This window comes from Budorcas taxicolor, chromosome 2, assembly GCF_023091745.1.
Source record: "Budorcas taxicolor isolate Tak-1 chromosome 2, Takin1.1, whole genome shotgun sequence".
NCBI lineage: Eukaryota > Metazoa > Chordata > Mammalia > Artiodactyla > Bovidae > Budorcas > Budorcas taxicolor.
Window position 1 is genome coordinate 100,205,931 of NC_068911.1, and position 17,195 is coordinate 100,223,125.

Sequence of the window (17,195 nt, forward strand, 5' to 3'; positions counted from 1 at the left end):
TAGCAATTTTTAAATAGTAATATTTTCATCATCCAAGGTATTTACTAAAAGAGAAACACTTTCCAAATTTTACCTTTGAAGCTCCTGAGAATACTGGTGGCATATGTCAAGATATGGGGCGTGATATATCTTTAGCCTAATTAAGACCTATGTCTCCATGTGAAAATCTGTGTATGTTCATATGTATGATTTTTCTCTCTGATTCAGTTATTTGTAGGTGGTACCTATGAAAAACAAAATATTTTTTTTATGGCTCCACATATTTGAGTATTTGAAAGGATCTAGTGGTTAAACTAAGAATTAACTTTTTTTTCTAGGTATTTGGTACTGTATGGAAATACAGGAATGATAATCATATTAAAACAATAAGTATTCCTCACTGATATTCTGGAGTAAATAAGCTAAACAAACACACATGCCTAATCCCCTGTTATTTTTTCCATCCCTTGGATTTGTAGTGCTTAATTTATTCATTTTTTTTAATTTTACAAATATTTACCAAGCCTTTAGTATTGATCTCTACTAGGGGTTCCAAGCATAAATGATACTTGTATCCTCTCTCCTGTTCCCTAGAGGCAATTGGAAATGTTGGCTTGTCCATACTTTAAGAAACTTAACAAGGCAATAGGTGGACAAGAATGGGACACAGATATAGTTCTAAGGGAGTTTAGAGGACAGATGAATTTCACAGGGATAATAAGAAAAGATATGTGTAGCAGACAAAAAGTTAATTGGGCCTTAAAAGAGGAGAAGGATTTAGAAAATGGAAAATGCAAAAAAATAATGGAAACTATTTACTTCTTATTGACTTTTTCATTCATAATATTTTTAAGTTGTAATATTTTCATTATCCAGGTAGTCTTATGATAAAAATTCTTATAAAGACTAAAACAAAAGGAAGCAGAAACGTAGATTTCTCTCTGATACGAAAGTCCATGTTTTTTCCAGAACAGCACAGGAATTTGCTGAAAGTAGTATCATCCAATGCAGAAGCTTGGATCATACAGTTTATAAAAGGGTAGTGGAAAATAATTACAGAAGGCGTTGTGGTATGTCATTCAGAGGAAAGTTAGAATTATCCATGAGGTATTTGTGAGTCATTCACTTACATGCTCATTCAAACAATTAATGTTTATTGAGATCACTTTATATATGTTCTAAGTTCTGGAAATTTACCAGTGAACAAAACAGATAATATCTTGTAAAAATATATTGGAAAATATCTTGAAAGCACAGATTTCATAGATGACTCAAAGAGGGAAGGCGTAACCCTAAATTCTTCAGAATATTTTATTTTTGACAGAAGTCTTGTTTGCTTCCTAGATTTGCAACAGCAAATTAGCCTATGATATCTGTTTATACATGACCAGTTTTATTTGGTTTGAGCCTCATGTTTATCCTAGGAAACTGTATTATGTGTACTTATACCTTTTTTTATTTTTTTTTTTGTAATCATACCTTTTGCGTATCCCTGAGTGTGCCACACCCCTCCCCCCAAAAAAAGAAAAGGTAAAAGAAATGATGACTACTCAGACCTTCCTTAAATGATATATAGCATCTCTTTTCTCTTTTACCTATTACTTTTATTTTCTATTCACTATTCCTATGCAATTGGAAAGAATCAAATTTCTCATCAAAATATGCATTTTGGCTCTGAGTTTTTCAATTTTTGTTGTTTAGTCACTAAGTCATATCCAACTCTTTGCGACCCCATGGACTGTAGCCCACCAGGTTCCTCTGTGCATGGGGTTCTTCCAGGCAAGAATACTGGAGTGAGTAGCCATTTCCTTCTCTAGAGTTTTTCAGATATAAAACAATAAATCAGCTATTGTCCAGTGTAATATGCAATATTTAGAAAACTTGAATGAATTTTTTTTAATGCTGCTACTATATTTTGTGGATGGTAATAGTCTGATAATGGTATGAAATTTTGATACACATTTGTTTTCTTCTTTGGTTAGTACACATCTACTTCCACAGGATAGCTGTGCTTCCCTGGCTCCAAAATTAGCACTTTTTGCCTCTGTTACTAAAACAAGTTTTCATAAATCTTTATTGTACATTTTGTGTCAGAGTTACCTTGATATTTAGCTGTTAGGGTATTTAACTTCTCTCAAACAGGGAAATTTCAAATAGTAAAATTTAGCTCACAACTATTTCAAGTAAAAAACAAAATGTACCTTTTTTATATTAGAAAATGTATCTGGGAATATACATGAAAAATATCATTCTGAGATAAATGTTCCCAAGATATGGGTCACAATGTTTATCCATGAAATGTTCACCATTTTTCCTTTATAGTATTTTTTTACATATGAAATTTAGTCCACTCAGAAACTGCGTATTTTTTAAAGAGCATAATATTTTCTATTGCTACGGTACTAGCTACACATACCTAATATTCTCTGGCAATTTTGCCACAAACATATTGCAAAGAACTTTTCATTTGATGGCAAGGAAATTCATATTTATAAAAATCAAAATGAACTGAAAAAGTTTGAGATTTATCATTTATTTACTTTCAAGGTAGAACTCCAACTTCATAGAGCAGGGTTATTTTGTTTTCCAAACAAAACAAAGGATATTGGCAATATATGGACTCATTTTTGGTTATCACAACTGGGAAAGGAGGTGCTCCTAGAACTTAGTAGATGGAGATTGGGGGTGCTAAACATCACGCCATGTTCAAGACAGTCTCCTATAACAAAGAATCATCAGGCCCCCAGTGTCAATAGTGCCAAAGTATGAGTATTGGCATAATTGCACTGGTTCCTGGTCAGTCCCCAAGTCTCACAGGGCAATGTCATGGCCTGGATGGATGCTAAGCATGGACTTGGTTGTGCTGTGTCTGAGGAACCCATTGTGTGGGCATAAGCACTTTTTGAGCAAACAGCTGACAATAGTGCAAATAGAAAACTTTCAAGTGTCCCTGTCTTGTAGAGTGAACAGTTTCATGGTAGGTGCCCTGTGGTAACATTTCATCGCTTGTGTGACTGTTACAGATATTATTTAATATCAGAAGACAGACAAGCCTTACTGTTCAGCACACTCAACAGCAAAGTTCAAGGAGACTCTAGGTCCTTCGTGGACTGCCTCTCCCGATACCTACACACAAAACCCTGGAAAAAAACACACATCATCATAAAGAATCACTTATCTCTATAGTTCATGAGGGTTTTACATATAATCATCTGAAAAATGTTCCACATAAGTACTTTTAAATTCACAGGGTAAAACAACAACAGCAATGCATTATTTGTTTTTCTTCTGTATAATCCATAATAACCCTGAGGATCTTTTCTGAATTCTCTTTGTTATCCCGTGAACACTCTGGGTGTGGCTCCACCCTTTGGCATTTGCATGTCCTGTTCCTTGTGTCTGGGATGCTCTTCCATCAAATATCCCCTTGCTTCCTTGCTTTTCTCCTTTACCTCTTAGAGGTCTTTGCTTACAGACTGCCTCCTCAGACAGTCCTTGCTGGCCAACTCATCTCAAATTGTACATCTACACATATTCCCCACCTAAATCCTACTGCCATTCTCTGGTTACTTTTTTTCTTTAGTACTTATCCTGGTGGCGCAGAGGTTAAAGCGTCTGCCTGCAATGTAGGAGACCTGGGTTCGATCCCTGGGTTGGGAAGATCCTCTGGAGAAGGAAATGGCAACCCACTCCAGTATTCTTGCCTGGAGAATCCCATGGACGGAGGAGCTTGGTGGGCTACAGTCCACGGGTCGCAAAGAGTCGGACAGGACTGAGCGACTTCACTTTCTTTTTCACTATCCTAGGTATATAGTGAAAGTCACTTAGTTGTGTCCAACTCTTTGCAACCCCATTGACTATAGCCTGCCAGGTTCCTCTACCATGAAATTCTTCAGGCCAGAATACTGGAGTGGTAGCCATTCCCTTTTCCAGAGGATCTTCCCAACCCAGGGATCGAGTCCAGGTCTCCTGAATTGCAGGTAGATTCTTTACCATCAGAACCACCAGGGAAGCCCTAAGTATATATTGTTTGTTTATTGTCTTGCTATAAGAATGTAAGCTTCGAGGTATCAGAGGTGTTTGTTTATTTCATTCTTTGATAGGCCCTTAGGGTTTAGAACAGTGCCTGGCATATAATAGATACGCAAGGAATATGCATTAAGTGGATGACTGGGGCCTTTTATTTGGCTATCATTACTTCCCCTGGTGGCTCAGACAGTAAAGAATCTACCTTCAATGCAGGAGACTGGGAATCAGTCCGTGGATTTGGAAGATCTCCTAGAGAAGGGAATGACAACTCACTCCAGTATTCTTGCCTAGGAAAATCCCATGGACAGAGGATCTTGATGGGCTATAGTCCATGGGGTCACAGAGTCAGACAAAGCTGAGCAACTAACACTATCACTTTGAAAATAGTAATTAAACTGATTAAACACAAAAAAGGATGATTGAAGAATGATTCTTTTTTCTAAAATAAGAGATAATAAGTTGAATCATTATTATTATTCTTTGATTATATTAAGTTACTTTGATACTTACTGAAATTGTTCTAATAAAGAGCTTCTCTGATGACTTTTAAGAAATCTAAAATTTTACATGTTTTCATAATTCATTTGAACTTTGTTGCTGTTCAGTCACTCAGTCATGTCTAACTGTTTGTGACCCTATGGACTAGAGCATGCCAGGATTCCTTGTTCTTCACCATCTCCTGGAGCTTGCTCAAACTCATGTCCATTGAGTCAGTGATGCCATCCAATCTCATCCTCTGTCATCCCCTTCTCCTTCTGCCTTCAATCTTTCCCAGCATCAGAATTTTTTCTAATGAGTCAGCTCTTTACATCAGGAGGCCAAACTATTGGAACTTCAGCTTCAGCATCAGTCCTTCATGTGAATATTCATGGTTGATTTCCTTTAGGATTGACTGGTTTGATCTCCTTGCTGTTCAAGAGACTCTAGAGAGTCTTCTCCAACACCACAATTCAATAACATCCATTATTTGGCACTCAGCTTTCTTTATGGTCCAACTCTCACATATATACATGACTACTCGAAAAACCATAGCTTTGACTAGAAGGACCTTTGTCAGCAGAGTAATGTCTCTAATTTTTAAATACACTGTCATAGCTTTTCTTGCAAGGAGCAGTCATCTTTTAATTACATGGCTTCATTTTACTTAAGTAACATTTTTAATAAAAATATGATTTTTAGTTAATATACATAAGACATCCCTGTCTTAAACTTTCCCAGACTTTCCAAAGAACATCTCATTTGCTTGCACAGTTTCAAGTTTTACTTGCACAGTTTCATATTTAGCTTGAATGAATTCATCAGTTCAGATCAGTTCAGTCACTCAGTCGTGTCCAACTCTTTGCGATCCCATGAATTGCAGCACGCCAGGCCTTCCTGTCCATCACCAACTCCCGGAGTTCACTCAAACTCATGTCCATAGAGCCGGGGATGCCATCCAGCCATCTCATCCTCTGTCGTCCCCTTCTCCTCCTGCCCCCAATCCCTCCCAGCATCAGGGTCTTTTCCAATGAGTCAACTCTTCGCATGAGATGGCCAAAGTAGTGGAGTTTCAGCTTTAGCATCATTCCTTCCAAAGAACAGCCAGGACTGATCTCCTTCAGAATGGACTGGTTGAATCTCCTTGCAGTCCAAGGGACTCTCAAGAGTCTTCTCCAATACCACAGTTCAAAAGCATCAATTCTTTGGTGCTCAGCCTTTTTCACAGTCCAACTCTCACATCCATACATGACCACTGGAAAAACCATAGCCTTGACTAGACGGATCTTTGTTGGCAAAGTAATGTCTCTGCTTTTGAATATGCTGTCTAGGTTGGTTATGACTTTTCTTCCAAGGAGTAAGCATCTTTTAATTTCATGGCTGCAATCACCATTTGCAGTGATTTTGGAGCCCCAAAAATTGAAGTCTGACACTATTTCCATGGTTTCCCTATCTATTTCCCATGAAGTAATGGGACCAAATGCCATGATCTTAGTTTTCTGAATGAATTTATACTATATACTTATTTATATAAATTATTTAGCATTAATTTTCTTTATCAATTTTCTGTGGAATCATAAGGATTCATTTAACTCACTGTTAGAAAATATAGCATTAATATCACTTTTCACTATTCCTTTCTTCCTACAAATTATGCTCTAATTAACCTTTAACATCTTCTTTACATTTTGTTGTTTAGTTGCTCAGTCTTGTTCGACTCTGTGATCCCATGGACTGTAGCATCCATGGCTTTCCAGTTCTTCACAGTCTCATGGGGTTTGCTCAAACTCATGTCCATTGAATTAGTAAATTCCATCCAAACATCTCTTCTTCTGTTATTCCCTTCTCGTTCTGCCTTCAGTCTTTCCTAGCACTGGGTTCTTTTCCAGTGAGTCAGCTCTTACCATCAGGTGGCCAAAATACTGGCACCTCAGCTTCAGCATCAGTCCTTTCAATGAATATTCGGGGTTGATTTCCTTTAGGATTGACTGGTTTGATCTTGCTGTCCAAGGGACTCTCAAGAGTAGTATTCTCCAGCACCACAGCACAAAAGTATCAATTTTTTGATGCTCAGCCTTCTTTATGGTCCAACTCCCACATCTGTACATGACTACTAGAAAAATCATAGCTTTGACTAGACAAACCTTTTTTGGAAAAGCAATGTCTCTGCTTTTTAATACACTGTCTAGTTTTGTCATAGTTTTTCTTGCAAGGAGCAAGTGTCTTTTAATTCCATGGCTATAATCACCATCTGCAGTGATTTTGGAGCCCCCCAAAATAAGGTCTCTCAATGTTTCCATTGTTTCCCTGTCTATTTGCCCTGAAATGATGGGACTAGATGCCATGATCTTCATTTCTGAATGTTTAATTTTGAGCCAGCTTTTTCACTCTCTTTGACTTACATCAAGAGGTTCTGTAGTTCCTCTTCACTTTCTGCCATAAGGGTGGTGTCATCTGCATATCTGAGGTTATTGATATTTCTCCTGGCAATCTTGATTCCAGCTTGAGTGTTATCCCACCTAGCATTTCACATGATGTACTCTGCATATAAGTTAAATAAGCAGGGTGACAGTATATAGGCTTGACATACTCCTTTCCCAATTTGGAATCAGTCTATTGTTCCATGTCTGGTTCTAACTGTTGCTTCTTGACCTGCATACAGGTTTCTCAGGAGGCAGGTAAGGGAGGTCTGGTATTCCCATCTTTTGAAGAATTTTCCACACTTTGTTGTGATCCACAGAAAGGCTTTAGCATAGTCAATAAAGCAGAAGTAGGTGTTTTTCGGGAATTCCCTTGCTCGTTCTATGATCCGACAGATGTTAGCAATTTGATCTCTGGTTCCCCTGCCTTTTCTAAATTCAGTTTGTACATCTGGAAGTTCTTGGTTTACATATTGTTGAGGTCTGGCTTGAAGGATTTTGATCATTATCTTGCTAGCATGTGAAATGAGTACAGTTGTGGGGGAGGTTGAAGATTCTTTGACATTTCCCTTCTTTGTGATTGGAATGAAAACTGACCTCCTTTTCCAGTCCTGTGACTTCATATTACAAATAATAATGTATTTTTATATTACAAATAGTATAGTCTTTATATTACAAATAATATTTATATTATTTGTATTTATAAAACATTCATTCTTATAATTGATTAAATTTTAAAAATTAATTTTGAATTACTTTTATTTAGGTTGGTGGAAAAACTACAAAATGATATAGAGATTTTTTGATATCCCTCACACAGTTTTCCTAGTAGTAACATCTTATCTAATAAAACAATTATCAAGACTAGAGAATTAATGTTGATACAGTCCTACTAAAAACCTTACTCAGTTTCACCAGTTTTTCCATCATGAATTTAGTAGTTATATTTTCTCAGTTTTGTGTATACTATAGCAATGTCTCAACTTTTCCTTGTTTATTTTAATATTTGACTTCCCTCATACAGATATTTATTGAAACTACATTATCAGCCATCTAATGTATTTAGGTCAGAAGTCAAATCTGCAGTTTATTGAGAATAATGTTTTGATTGGAAGGTTGTTAAATCCTCCTTTCCTTTAGTAATCTTATTCATTTCTACTCCTTTCTCTTTCATGTCCCACTGTTTCCTGCTACTAAATTGTTGCTTATGTTAACTTTCTTTGGATCTTGGTTCAATTTATAATTTTTCTTTTTACAATGCTAGAGATCCAACTTTATAGTAGATAGGTACATTGGAACATGAGCCATATTTCCAGACTGACTGAATTGACTGCTAACTAAATGTGAGTCCCTGTGAATAACTTTACTTTCCAGGTTTTTTTTTTTTTTCCTTCCATGTTTGGTAGATCTAGATGTTGGACTATATAATTCTCTTGTATGTATAGTCTCTAAGCTATGTCTGACTCTTTTGCAACCCCATGGACTTTAGCCCACCAGGTTCCTCTGTCCGTGGGATTTCCCAGGCAAAAATACTGAAGTAGGTTGCTATTTCCTTCTCAAAGGGAGATTCCTGGCCCAGGGATCAAACTTGTGTCCCCTGCATTGCAGGCTGATTCTTTCCTACAAAGCCACCAGGGAAGCTCCATATGATTCTCTAGCTGCCTTTAGTCTCTGAAATACCAGCTTTAAAACTAGATCCCTGTCTAGTTTTATTACTGAATCTTCCCTTGATTCACTGCTTAAGTTTTATAAGTCTACCTGTGGACTAAAGAGGGTTATGACTGTATACACTTTCTTAGGTAGCTATATAAAGTTATTGTGAGATAAATTACTATTAAATACTATTAAGACTTCCTTTATTACATTTACCTATTATCGACACATGTATTTTGCCTATCATTTTCCCACTAGGTACTAATGAGTGTCTGAAATAAGTACACTTTTGGTAATTTAATATGTTAAGCTAATCTGCAGGAAGACAGTTGGATGGGATGACACATTTGTTCTTTGTCCTGGTTATCAGAAGTATAATGGAGATGTTCAGCCTCTGACTTCTAAACTCAACATGAAACTTAATGGTCACTGTCTTTCACTAAACATTATGCCTAAGCAAAGTGTGTTTCTTTTCAAGGTTCAATAAAAATTATCAACTGAAGTGACATCTATTTGGATGTTTAAATTACCAAATCCAAAAATATGAAACATATTAGAAAATATAGCTAGTAAAAACATCGCTTTTTATGAAATGAAATTGTTCAAGTGACTTTTAATAGAGTTGCTTTTTCACTTAATAGAAAGAGATGGAGTAATTTAGTATTAGTGCAGTAAGTTCCAAAGTATTTTCTTTTTAAAAATGATCACCACTTCATAGGACCAAATGGAATATTCAAGAATATCTCCAATATTTTATGTTCAGATGTTGAAGCAATTTTTACTCTCTTCTGTCTCTCTCTTGGGCTTCCCTGGTGGCTCAGAGGGTAAAGCATCTGCTTGGAATGTGGGAGACCCAGGTTCATTCCCCAGGTCAGAAAGATCCCCTGGAGAAGGAAACTGGCAACCCACTCCAGTACTCTTGCCTGGAAAATTCCATGGATGGAGGAGACTGGTAAGCTGCAGTCCATGGAATCGCAGAGTCAACTTCACGACTGAGCAACTTCACTTCTCTATCTCTTTTGCTAAGTGGATGGAATTGGGTAGCAAAAGGTTGTTAACAGAAGTTAGGAGCAAAAGCTTTTCCAGATCACAGGCATGGCAGTGATGTATTAAGATTCTCTGGAGAAACAGGACCTATAGATTGTATACATAAAGAAGAAGAAATAAAGATATGTATTTAAAGAATTGTCTCACACAGTTGTAGAGAATAACAAGTCCAAAATCTACAGGATAGAATTATAGGTTGTAGATTCAGGGAAAAGTTGATGATATTGCTTCTTGAATCCAAAGACAATTTAGAAGCCAAATTCCTTCTTCCTCAGGAGATCTTAGTCTGCTTTCTCTTAAAGCCTTCTATTGATGGTATTAGATCAACCTAGTCTGCTTTCTCTTAAAGCCTTCTATTGATGGTATTAGATCAACCTACATTATGGAGAGTAATCTGCTCTATTTAAATTGCATTGATTTAAATGTTTATATCATCTAATAGTACCTTCACAGAAATATCTGGAATGATATTTAACTGAGTTTCTGTGTACCATGCCCTGACCAAATTGACTTATAAGTTAATTATCACACATAGCTAGTCGAACAATATAAAATGTGGTAGTATAAATCAATAGAGAATTCCCATAGATCTGTAGCCTGGAACCCAGAAATGATTGTTATTTACAATCATGTTCATATGCTTCTTCACTTCATCTGCATTGTTGAAAACATAAATTATAACTTTTTAGGATCTTTTCTTAGGAGACACTTCATGGATCTCTCAGATTTCTGCATATCTTAGAGGAAGGCACCAATTGCCTTTTGTTCTGAAATATTCTAACAAGGATGTTTGCATGGAACAGAAACTTGGAAGAAGAGGTAGAACATCCATCCAATGCAAATAGGTAGGGCTGCTTATTGCCCATTAGAAAATACTGGGTTTTCTAAATTCAGAATTCTTCTCCTATGTAATGGAGCCCACTGTGTGTGAAGGCATCCATATAGGCCCATCCCATTTGGGATTGTGGACTAAAGGGACACCAGTCTGCTGATGACCATGCTTCTAGCTGTGCTATACCTGAACTACAAGTCTTGTGTCATCCACCATCATCCATGAAACAAAAACAGCTAACTTGTAAGCTTGAAAATAGGGTAAACATCTCAGTGCTTAACAGGCTTTAATATGTTTCATTTTATTCATCACTTTAGATTACTGTGTTGGTAAGTATGGTGCATGCTGTGACATTCTCTTTATGCTCATATATCACTTCATGGGAAATAAATGGGGAAACAGTGGAAGCAGTGTCAGACTTTATTTTGGGGGGCTCCAAAATCACTGCAGATGGTGACTGCAGCCATGAAATTAAAAGACGCTTACTCCTTGGAAGAAAAGTTATGACCAACCTAGACAGCATATTCAAAAGCAGAGGCATTACTTTGGCAACAAAGGTCCGTCTAGTCTAGGCTATGGTTTTTCCAGTGGTCATGTATGGATGTGAGAGTTGGACTGTGAAGAAGGCTGAGCACCAAAGAATTGCTTTTGAACTGTGCTGTTGGAGAAGACTGTTGAGAGTCCCTTGGACTGCAAGGAGATCCAACCTGTCCATTCTGAAGGAGATCAAAGTTCTGGGATTTCTTTGGAAGAACTGATGCTGAAGCTGAAACTCCAATATTTGGCCACCTCATGCGAAGAGTTTACTCACTGGAAAAGACTCTGATGCTGGGAGGGATTGGGGGCAGGAGGAGAAGGGGACGGCGGAAGATGAGATGGCTGGATGGCATCACTGACTCAATGGATGTGAGAGAAACTTTTGAGTGAAATCCGAGAGTTGTTGATGGACAGAGAGGCCTGGCATGCTGCAATTCATGGGGTCACAAAGAGTCCGACATGACTAAGCGACTGAACTGAACTGAATGCTCATTATTGGATCAAAGATGAAATATCTGAATGTCATAGAGAGACCACCTGTATCACCTTCTCCCCAGACTAAAAATAAAAACATGTTCTTTTTTAAAATAGAAGGAAATCACTGTGTTTCTAATATATTCTCTTCATCTGGAAATTAAGACCCCTATATGCACCTTACAGATCTCTTTGAATAAAACAGCAAAATACTTTGTTTCCATTGTGAGTAGCCTGTGTATTCACCCTCCTCAACCTAATAAATGAACTGAGGAGGGACCTGGAATTAAAAATGAGGATGAGAACATCAGCCTTAGCTAGCCACTAGGGGCAGATTATACAGAAAACTTTAGTCGGGCCAAGTATTCCTATAATCTTATGAGATAGAAAATTCAGTAGGCAAACATTGTTGCCACAGTGTTAATGAAATGAACTTCATTCACAAGTCAGATACATATGAGCTATGACACCTTGGGCCTTATTGAAATGCACAGAAAGAATTTGTATTAATTGAACTATAGGAATATGAGGCAGGAGAGTTGTCCAATCACTACCTCTGAGGCATGATAACCCTGGCTCTGGATGTGTCTACATTTGTAGGGTACTTTCAGTTATTTAAGACATGTGGTCATACTTTGCACTCATGCCAACACTTCTGGAATTTTAATACTTGGCTCTAACTCAGAAAAATTATGTTCATACTAAGGATAGAAAAACTTGAATACTTTGGAAAAATCTAGGCCCTGTGTTTTAATAGTGGCAGTGATGGTGTGTAATTTCCAATTAATTCCTTACAATATTAATCAAATTATTTTGTAAAGCATTAAGACTTATACATTAATCTGGAAATATGATATGCACCTTAAGGAAACTAAAGCCACTGCTCACATCCTTAGCCATTTATTCATTTTTTTATTTATTATCTTGGACCCATTTTTAAAAGTGGAAGGTTTCATTTTAACTATGAGAACTTTAATCTTCTTTTCCATAAATATATAATATCTAAAAATCATACCCATAATAATGCTTTAGTTTTAGAATATATTTTCCAACTTCTTTTTAAATGCTTGTTTCACCTAATCCTAGATATTACATTAATTAAATAGCTTTCTGTTTTATTTTAAATCAATATAATTGTTCTTTTTCATTTACATAAGTTTAATTATCTTTTATTCATCTTCACTTCATTTATGGTAGGTATCACTTATAGGAAATAACAATACTATTGTCAAGAATTTTTCACTTCAGTGAAAAATCTAGATTTTCATGGAGATGTATATTTTTCTAGCACACTATTATATATTATGTCTATTTATAAAAGTTATTCTTGATGTACTAGAACAATGTTTACAAAGAAAAAGTAATGAAAACTTTAATAATTTGAGTCAAATAACATGTTAATCTTAAGTATTCACAGAATACATGAAAAGTCTATTTTCAATCTGAATTATATAGATAAGTGTCTCAATTCTTTAAAGGGGACATACAGACATAATCTCAATCTATAAAAAATGAAAAGAAGCCATTATTATTGGAATTTTTGATTTTTGAAAAACTACAAGTAAGTTCTTTCCTATTGATAAATGAAAAAATGGGTATTTGTTTGAAGCATAAGGAAGATTTTGACCAGATTTTTTAAAAAGGTCATAATTTTGTTTGCTATTAGTTGTGTAGTACTGATGATGCTCATGAGGTAGTGAATGTTGATTTTGGAATGTAGACTACTTCAACTCTTACCCAAAGGTATCAAAGCAATCTACTCTAGCAAGTTTCTTTTTAACAAACAACTTTCTCTCTTTTGAACAGTCATGTATTTCCTTGAACTAGCAGTTAGTGTCTCTGTAGTTACCTATGTTTGTTTCAAGTTCAGTGTCATAAACCTTCATATGTTATTGATCACCTAGTTGAAGGTTTCTTGTTATGGAGTTCCAAATAGTCAGTCTCAGGCAAGTCTCAACCAATCCCTCTTGAATAAAAAATGATTTGTATATAAAACTAATGTTTTAGTTTTTCATCTAAGTCATAAGATAAAGGAATATGCCAAATGATATAGAGGTGGAGTTTTACCTTACCAGTGTATATTTGTTGGGAAAAGGATCCATTGATTGTTCAGGCTTTGTCCTACAATTCTAAGAGAGGAAACTTCTCTCTGTCCAGTTAAAGATAGCCTAAAAAAGATTCCCAAGTGGCACATAAGATTCAATTTTTATTTTTTTTTGATCTTAAAATTTACATTCAGCTTCATTCTTTTCAGAAAAGAAAAACACACCCACACAAATAATATTAAAAAAACATTTTAAGCTAGTTGATTCATTTCTTTCTCAAAAGATAGATACCTAAAGAGATTATAATAGTAGTGATACTGTTAGTAATGATATTCATAGCAACATTTATATAGTACTTATTGTGTATCACATGTTATTTTTAATAATTTTGCATACATTAATGAATTTAATCTTCAAAATAATCCTATGCATTAAACACCATCATTACACCCATCTTAAAGATCAGGTGTAACTTGCTCCATTAGAGAATAAATGACTGTCAGAGCCTAGGAAGTGTGGTTCAAAAACTTGTGATTCTAATCTCTACTTTATGCAGTTCAAACATTTCATTTTTCAAATACAAAACCAAACTAATTAGAGACAGGATCTTCCCACATTCTGCTTTTTAGAATTCCATTCCATTCCACTCTATTTATTCACAGCTGACTCTGCATATCCTATTTCTAATTAAATTTGGCCATTGGTCAAAATGCAGGAAATGATTACTGAATAATCATTTTAAAAGAGAAAAACATAAGGTATATTCCTATCAAAAAAGCCCAAATATATACACATTTTAATCCTGATGAATTAATAAAAACTAACACGTGTTGAGAATTTACAGTATTCCAGGCAGTATGCTAAGTATTTTACATGCAGTAGCTAATTTATGTCTTGTTATCATCTCACAAGAGTAGGTGCGATTATTATCATCCCTTTTTAAATGGAAAAAATTAAGGATCAGAGTGACTGAATTGCTTACCCAAGTGTCAGAAATAAAATTTCAATCATATAATGCTATAACTGTTTCACATAAAAAAGAAAACTGTCAAGTCAATTTCAAAAGATGTTTTAAAAGTGCAAAGGTTTTTAAGTAAGAAGTTTCTGTGCTGGAATAGATTTCAGATGTAATATAAATTTCAAAAACCAATAATCAAGATAAAAACCAGCCACAGACTATGATAAATAGAAAAGAGTAACCAGCTATTCTTTTCCATTATGCTAGAGCAAGAAAGTGCTCAGAAGAATTAAGCGTCAATAAAGCAAAGGCAAAATTAAACTTTTTTCTAAGCATAGGCACAATTAACCTGTGCAAATTACTCATATTGGTTGGTAATGAAGCAGATAGCTTAGTGAAATTGAGAACAAATCTGAATCACTCTAATGAGATTTTCAGTTAGATCAAATCACACCTTGTATTAGTTATCCTGAGCTAGAGCTCATACTAATTAGCAAAAAGGGTCACAAAAGAAAACTTTATTTTTCCCAAGGCCAGAAGGCCATGATTAAAGAATATGATAACAGTCAATATTTATGACATCTATATATATGGGGGAGTGTCATGTAGATGGGCACAATAAAGGGTAGAAATGGTATGGATATAAGAGAAGCAAAAGATATTAAGAAGAGGTGGCAAGAATACACAGAAGAACTATACAAAAAAGATCTTCATGACCCAGATAATCCTGAAGGTGTGATCACCAACCTAGAGCCAGACATTCTGGAATGCAAAGTCAAGTGGGTGATTGTGGCCATGAAATTAAAAGACGCTTGCTCCTTGGAAGGAAAGTTATGACTAACCTAGACAGCATATTAGGAAGCAGAGACATTACTTTGCCAACAAAGGTCCATCTAGTAAAGACTATGGTTTTCCAGTAGTCAGGTACAGATGTGTGAGCTGGACTATAAAGACAGCTGAGTGCTGAAGCATTGATGCTTTTGAACTGTGGTGCTGGGGAAGATTCTTGAGAGTCCCTTGGACTGCAAGGAGATCCAACCAGTCCATCCTAAAGGAAATCAGTCCTGAATATTCATTGGAAGGACTGATGCTGAAGCTGAAATTCCAGTACTTTGAACACCTGATATGAAGAGCTGACTTATTTGAAAAGACCCTGATGCTGTGGAAGATTGAAGGCAGGAAGAGAATGGGAGGACAGAAGATGAGATGGTTGGATGGCGTCACCTACTCAATGGACTTGAGTTTGAGTAAGATCCGGGAGTTGGTGATGGACAGGGAAGCCTGGTGTGCTGCAGTCCATGGGGTCACAAAGAGTCAGATATGACTGAGCAACTGAACTGAATGGTCATGTAGATTTCCCAGGAGTGTGTGAATGCTCATCTCTGTCTCTGATAAACTCCTACCTGTTGTGTCCAGTAAGTGCCAGTTCTTTATCTCACACCAGAAGGAAAAGAGACAATGGTTTCTTGGGTTTTAAAGAAGAGGAGGAGTTCATGGTAATTTTTTCTACCAGAGGAACAGAGTTATATTTATGATGTGTACAATTTGGAAGTGAGTAAAAGACCATAGAAAGAGAGTAGTTATAAAAATCTCTACATTGGGGATCTATTCTACTGCTATTGTGTGATAATAGACTGTCAACCTTCATTTATAAGCACCGGAGTTTACCTTTTTATAAAGATTTGAATTAGAGGAGTTCATATGATTGTATGTTTAGAGTATTCCTTTAAGTTATCAGTGCTTGTCTCTTATAGGAGCCAGTGATGTTGTCCTTTTTCAAAATAAGTCTGGAATATACAGAAATATTTTAACACTTCTTTGAGTTCACTCTTCCTGTAGTTCCATGGAGACAACCTTTTCTGGGCTTTCAGAGATGTTCTTCCACTGAACCTCTTCATTTCTTGGCAAAAAGGCATTTGCATTGTTTTGGTTATTCACATTGTATATTACATGTTTAAACCTGCTTACTTTTGAACATGCTATTTGATCATGCTACCTGACATTTTACTTCTGAACAGCTTATAAAACTATATTTTTATTCTGAAGACTCATTTTCACCCTCTTATCTCTCATCATCTATTTTCCTATTTTTTTGGCAGATCACTGTTTCAATTAAAATATCTCAAGAAAGGGCCTGTCATTCACATAATGATGTTCAAAACAAAAGTGAAATCTGTTTTATGGGATGATATTGGCAAAAGTCTGACTCTAAAAGAATTTACGGATCAGAATATATTCCTTTTACAATTAAACTTTTCATTAAGTAGAACATAAATAGTGAACACTAATATAAAATCTGTTCCTTTCTTGTTTTTGTTTTTTGCAGATCTGGATAATGTGGAGGGCATTGCTGTGGACTGGATAGGAAATAACCTGTACTGGACAAACGATGGCCATAGGAAGACCATTAATGTGGCCAGGCTAGAAAAGGCTTCTCAGAGTCGGAAGACTCTCTTAGAGGGAGAAATGTCCCACCCCAGAGGGATTGTGGTGGATCCTGTTAGCGGGTATGAGATGTTTGATTAGCTTTATAGAAAGAAAATGATGCTAGATAAATTTGGTTTTTGCATACCTAAAAGAAGTAAGTTTTATTCCAAATGTGCATTCACATATCAATGACCTGATTAAGAAAAGTTACTCATTTAATGATTTCCTCTCCTAGAGAATATGCTAAGTAAACTTACCAAAAGACATTGAACTGATATAGATTATTTGTATAAAGAATACATTTACTTGATTTATTC

General features: G+C 35.8%; 1 protein-coding gene across 1 annotated transcript in view; it reads left to right on the forward strand.

Annotated features, from left to right (window-relative positions):
* Nucleotides 1–17,195, forward strand: part of LRP1B (LDL receptor related protein 1B) — a 1,834,206-nt gene that overhangs the window by 886,139 nt on the left and 930,872 nt on the right. The window contains exon 12 of the mRNA XM_052653145.1: nt 16,778–16,958. Within this exon, the coding sequence (XP_052509105.1) occupies nt 16,778–16,958 (181 nt within the window). The remainder of the gene's footprint in view (nt 1–16,777; nt 16,959–17,195) is intronic.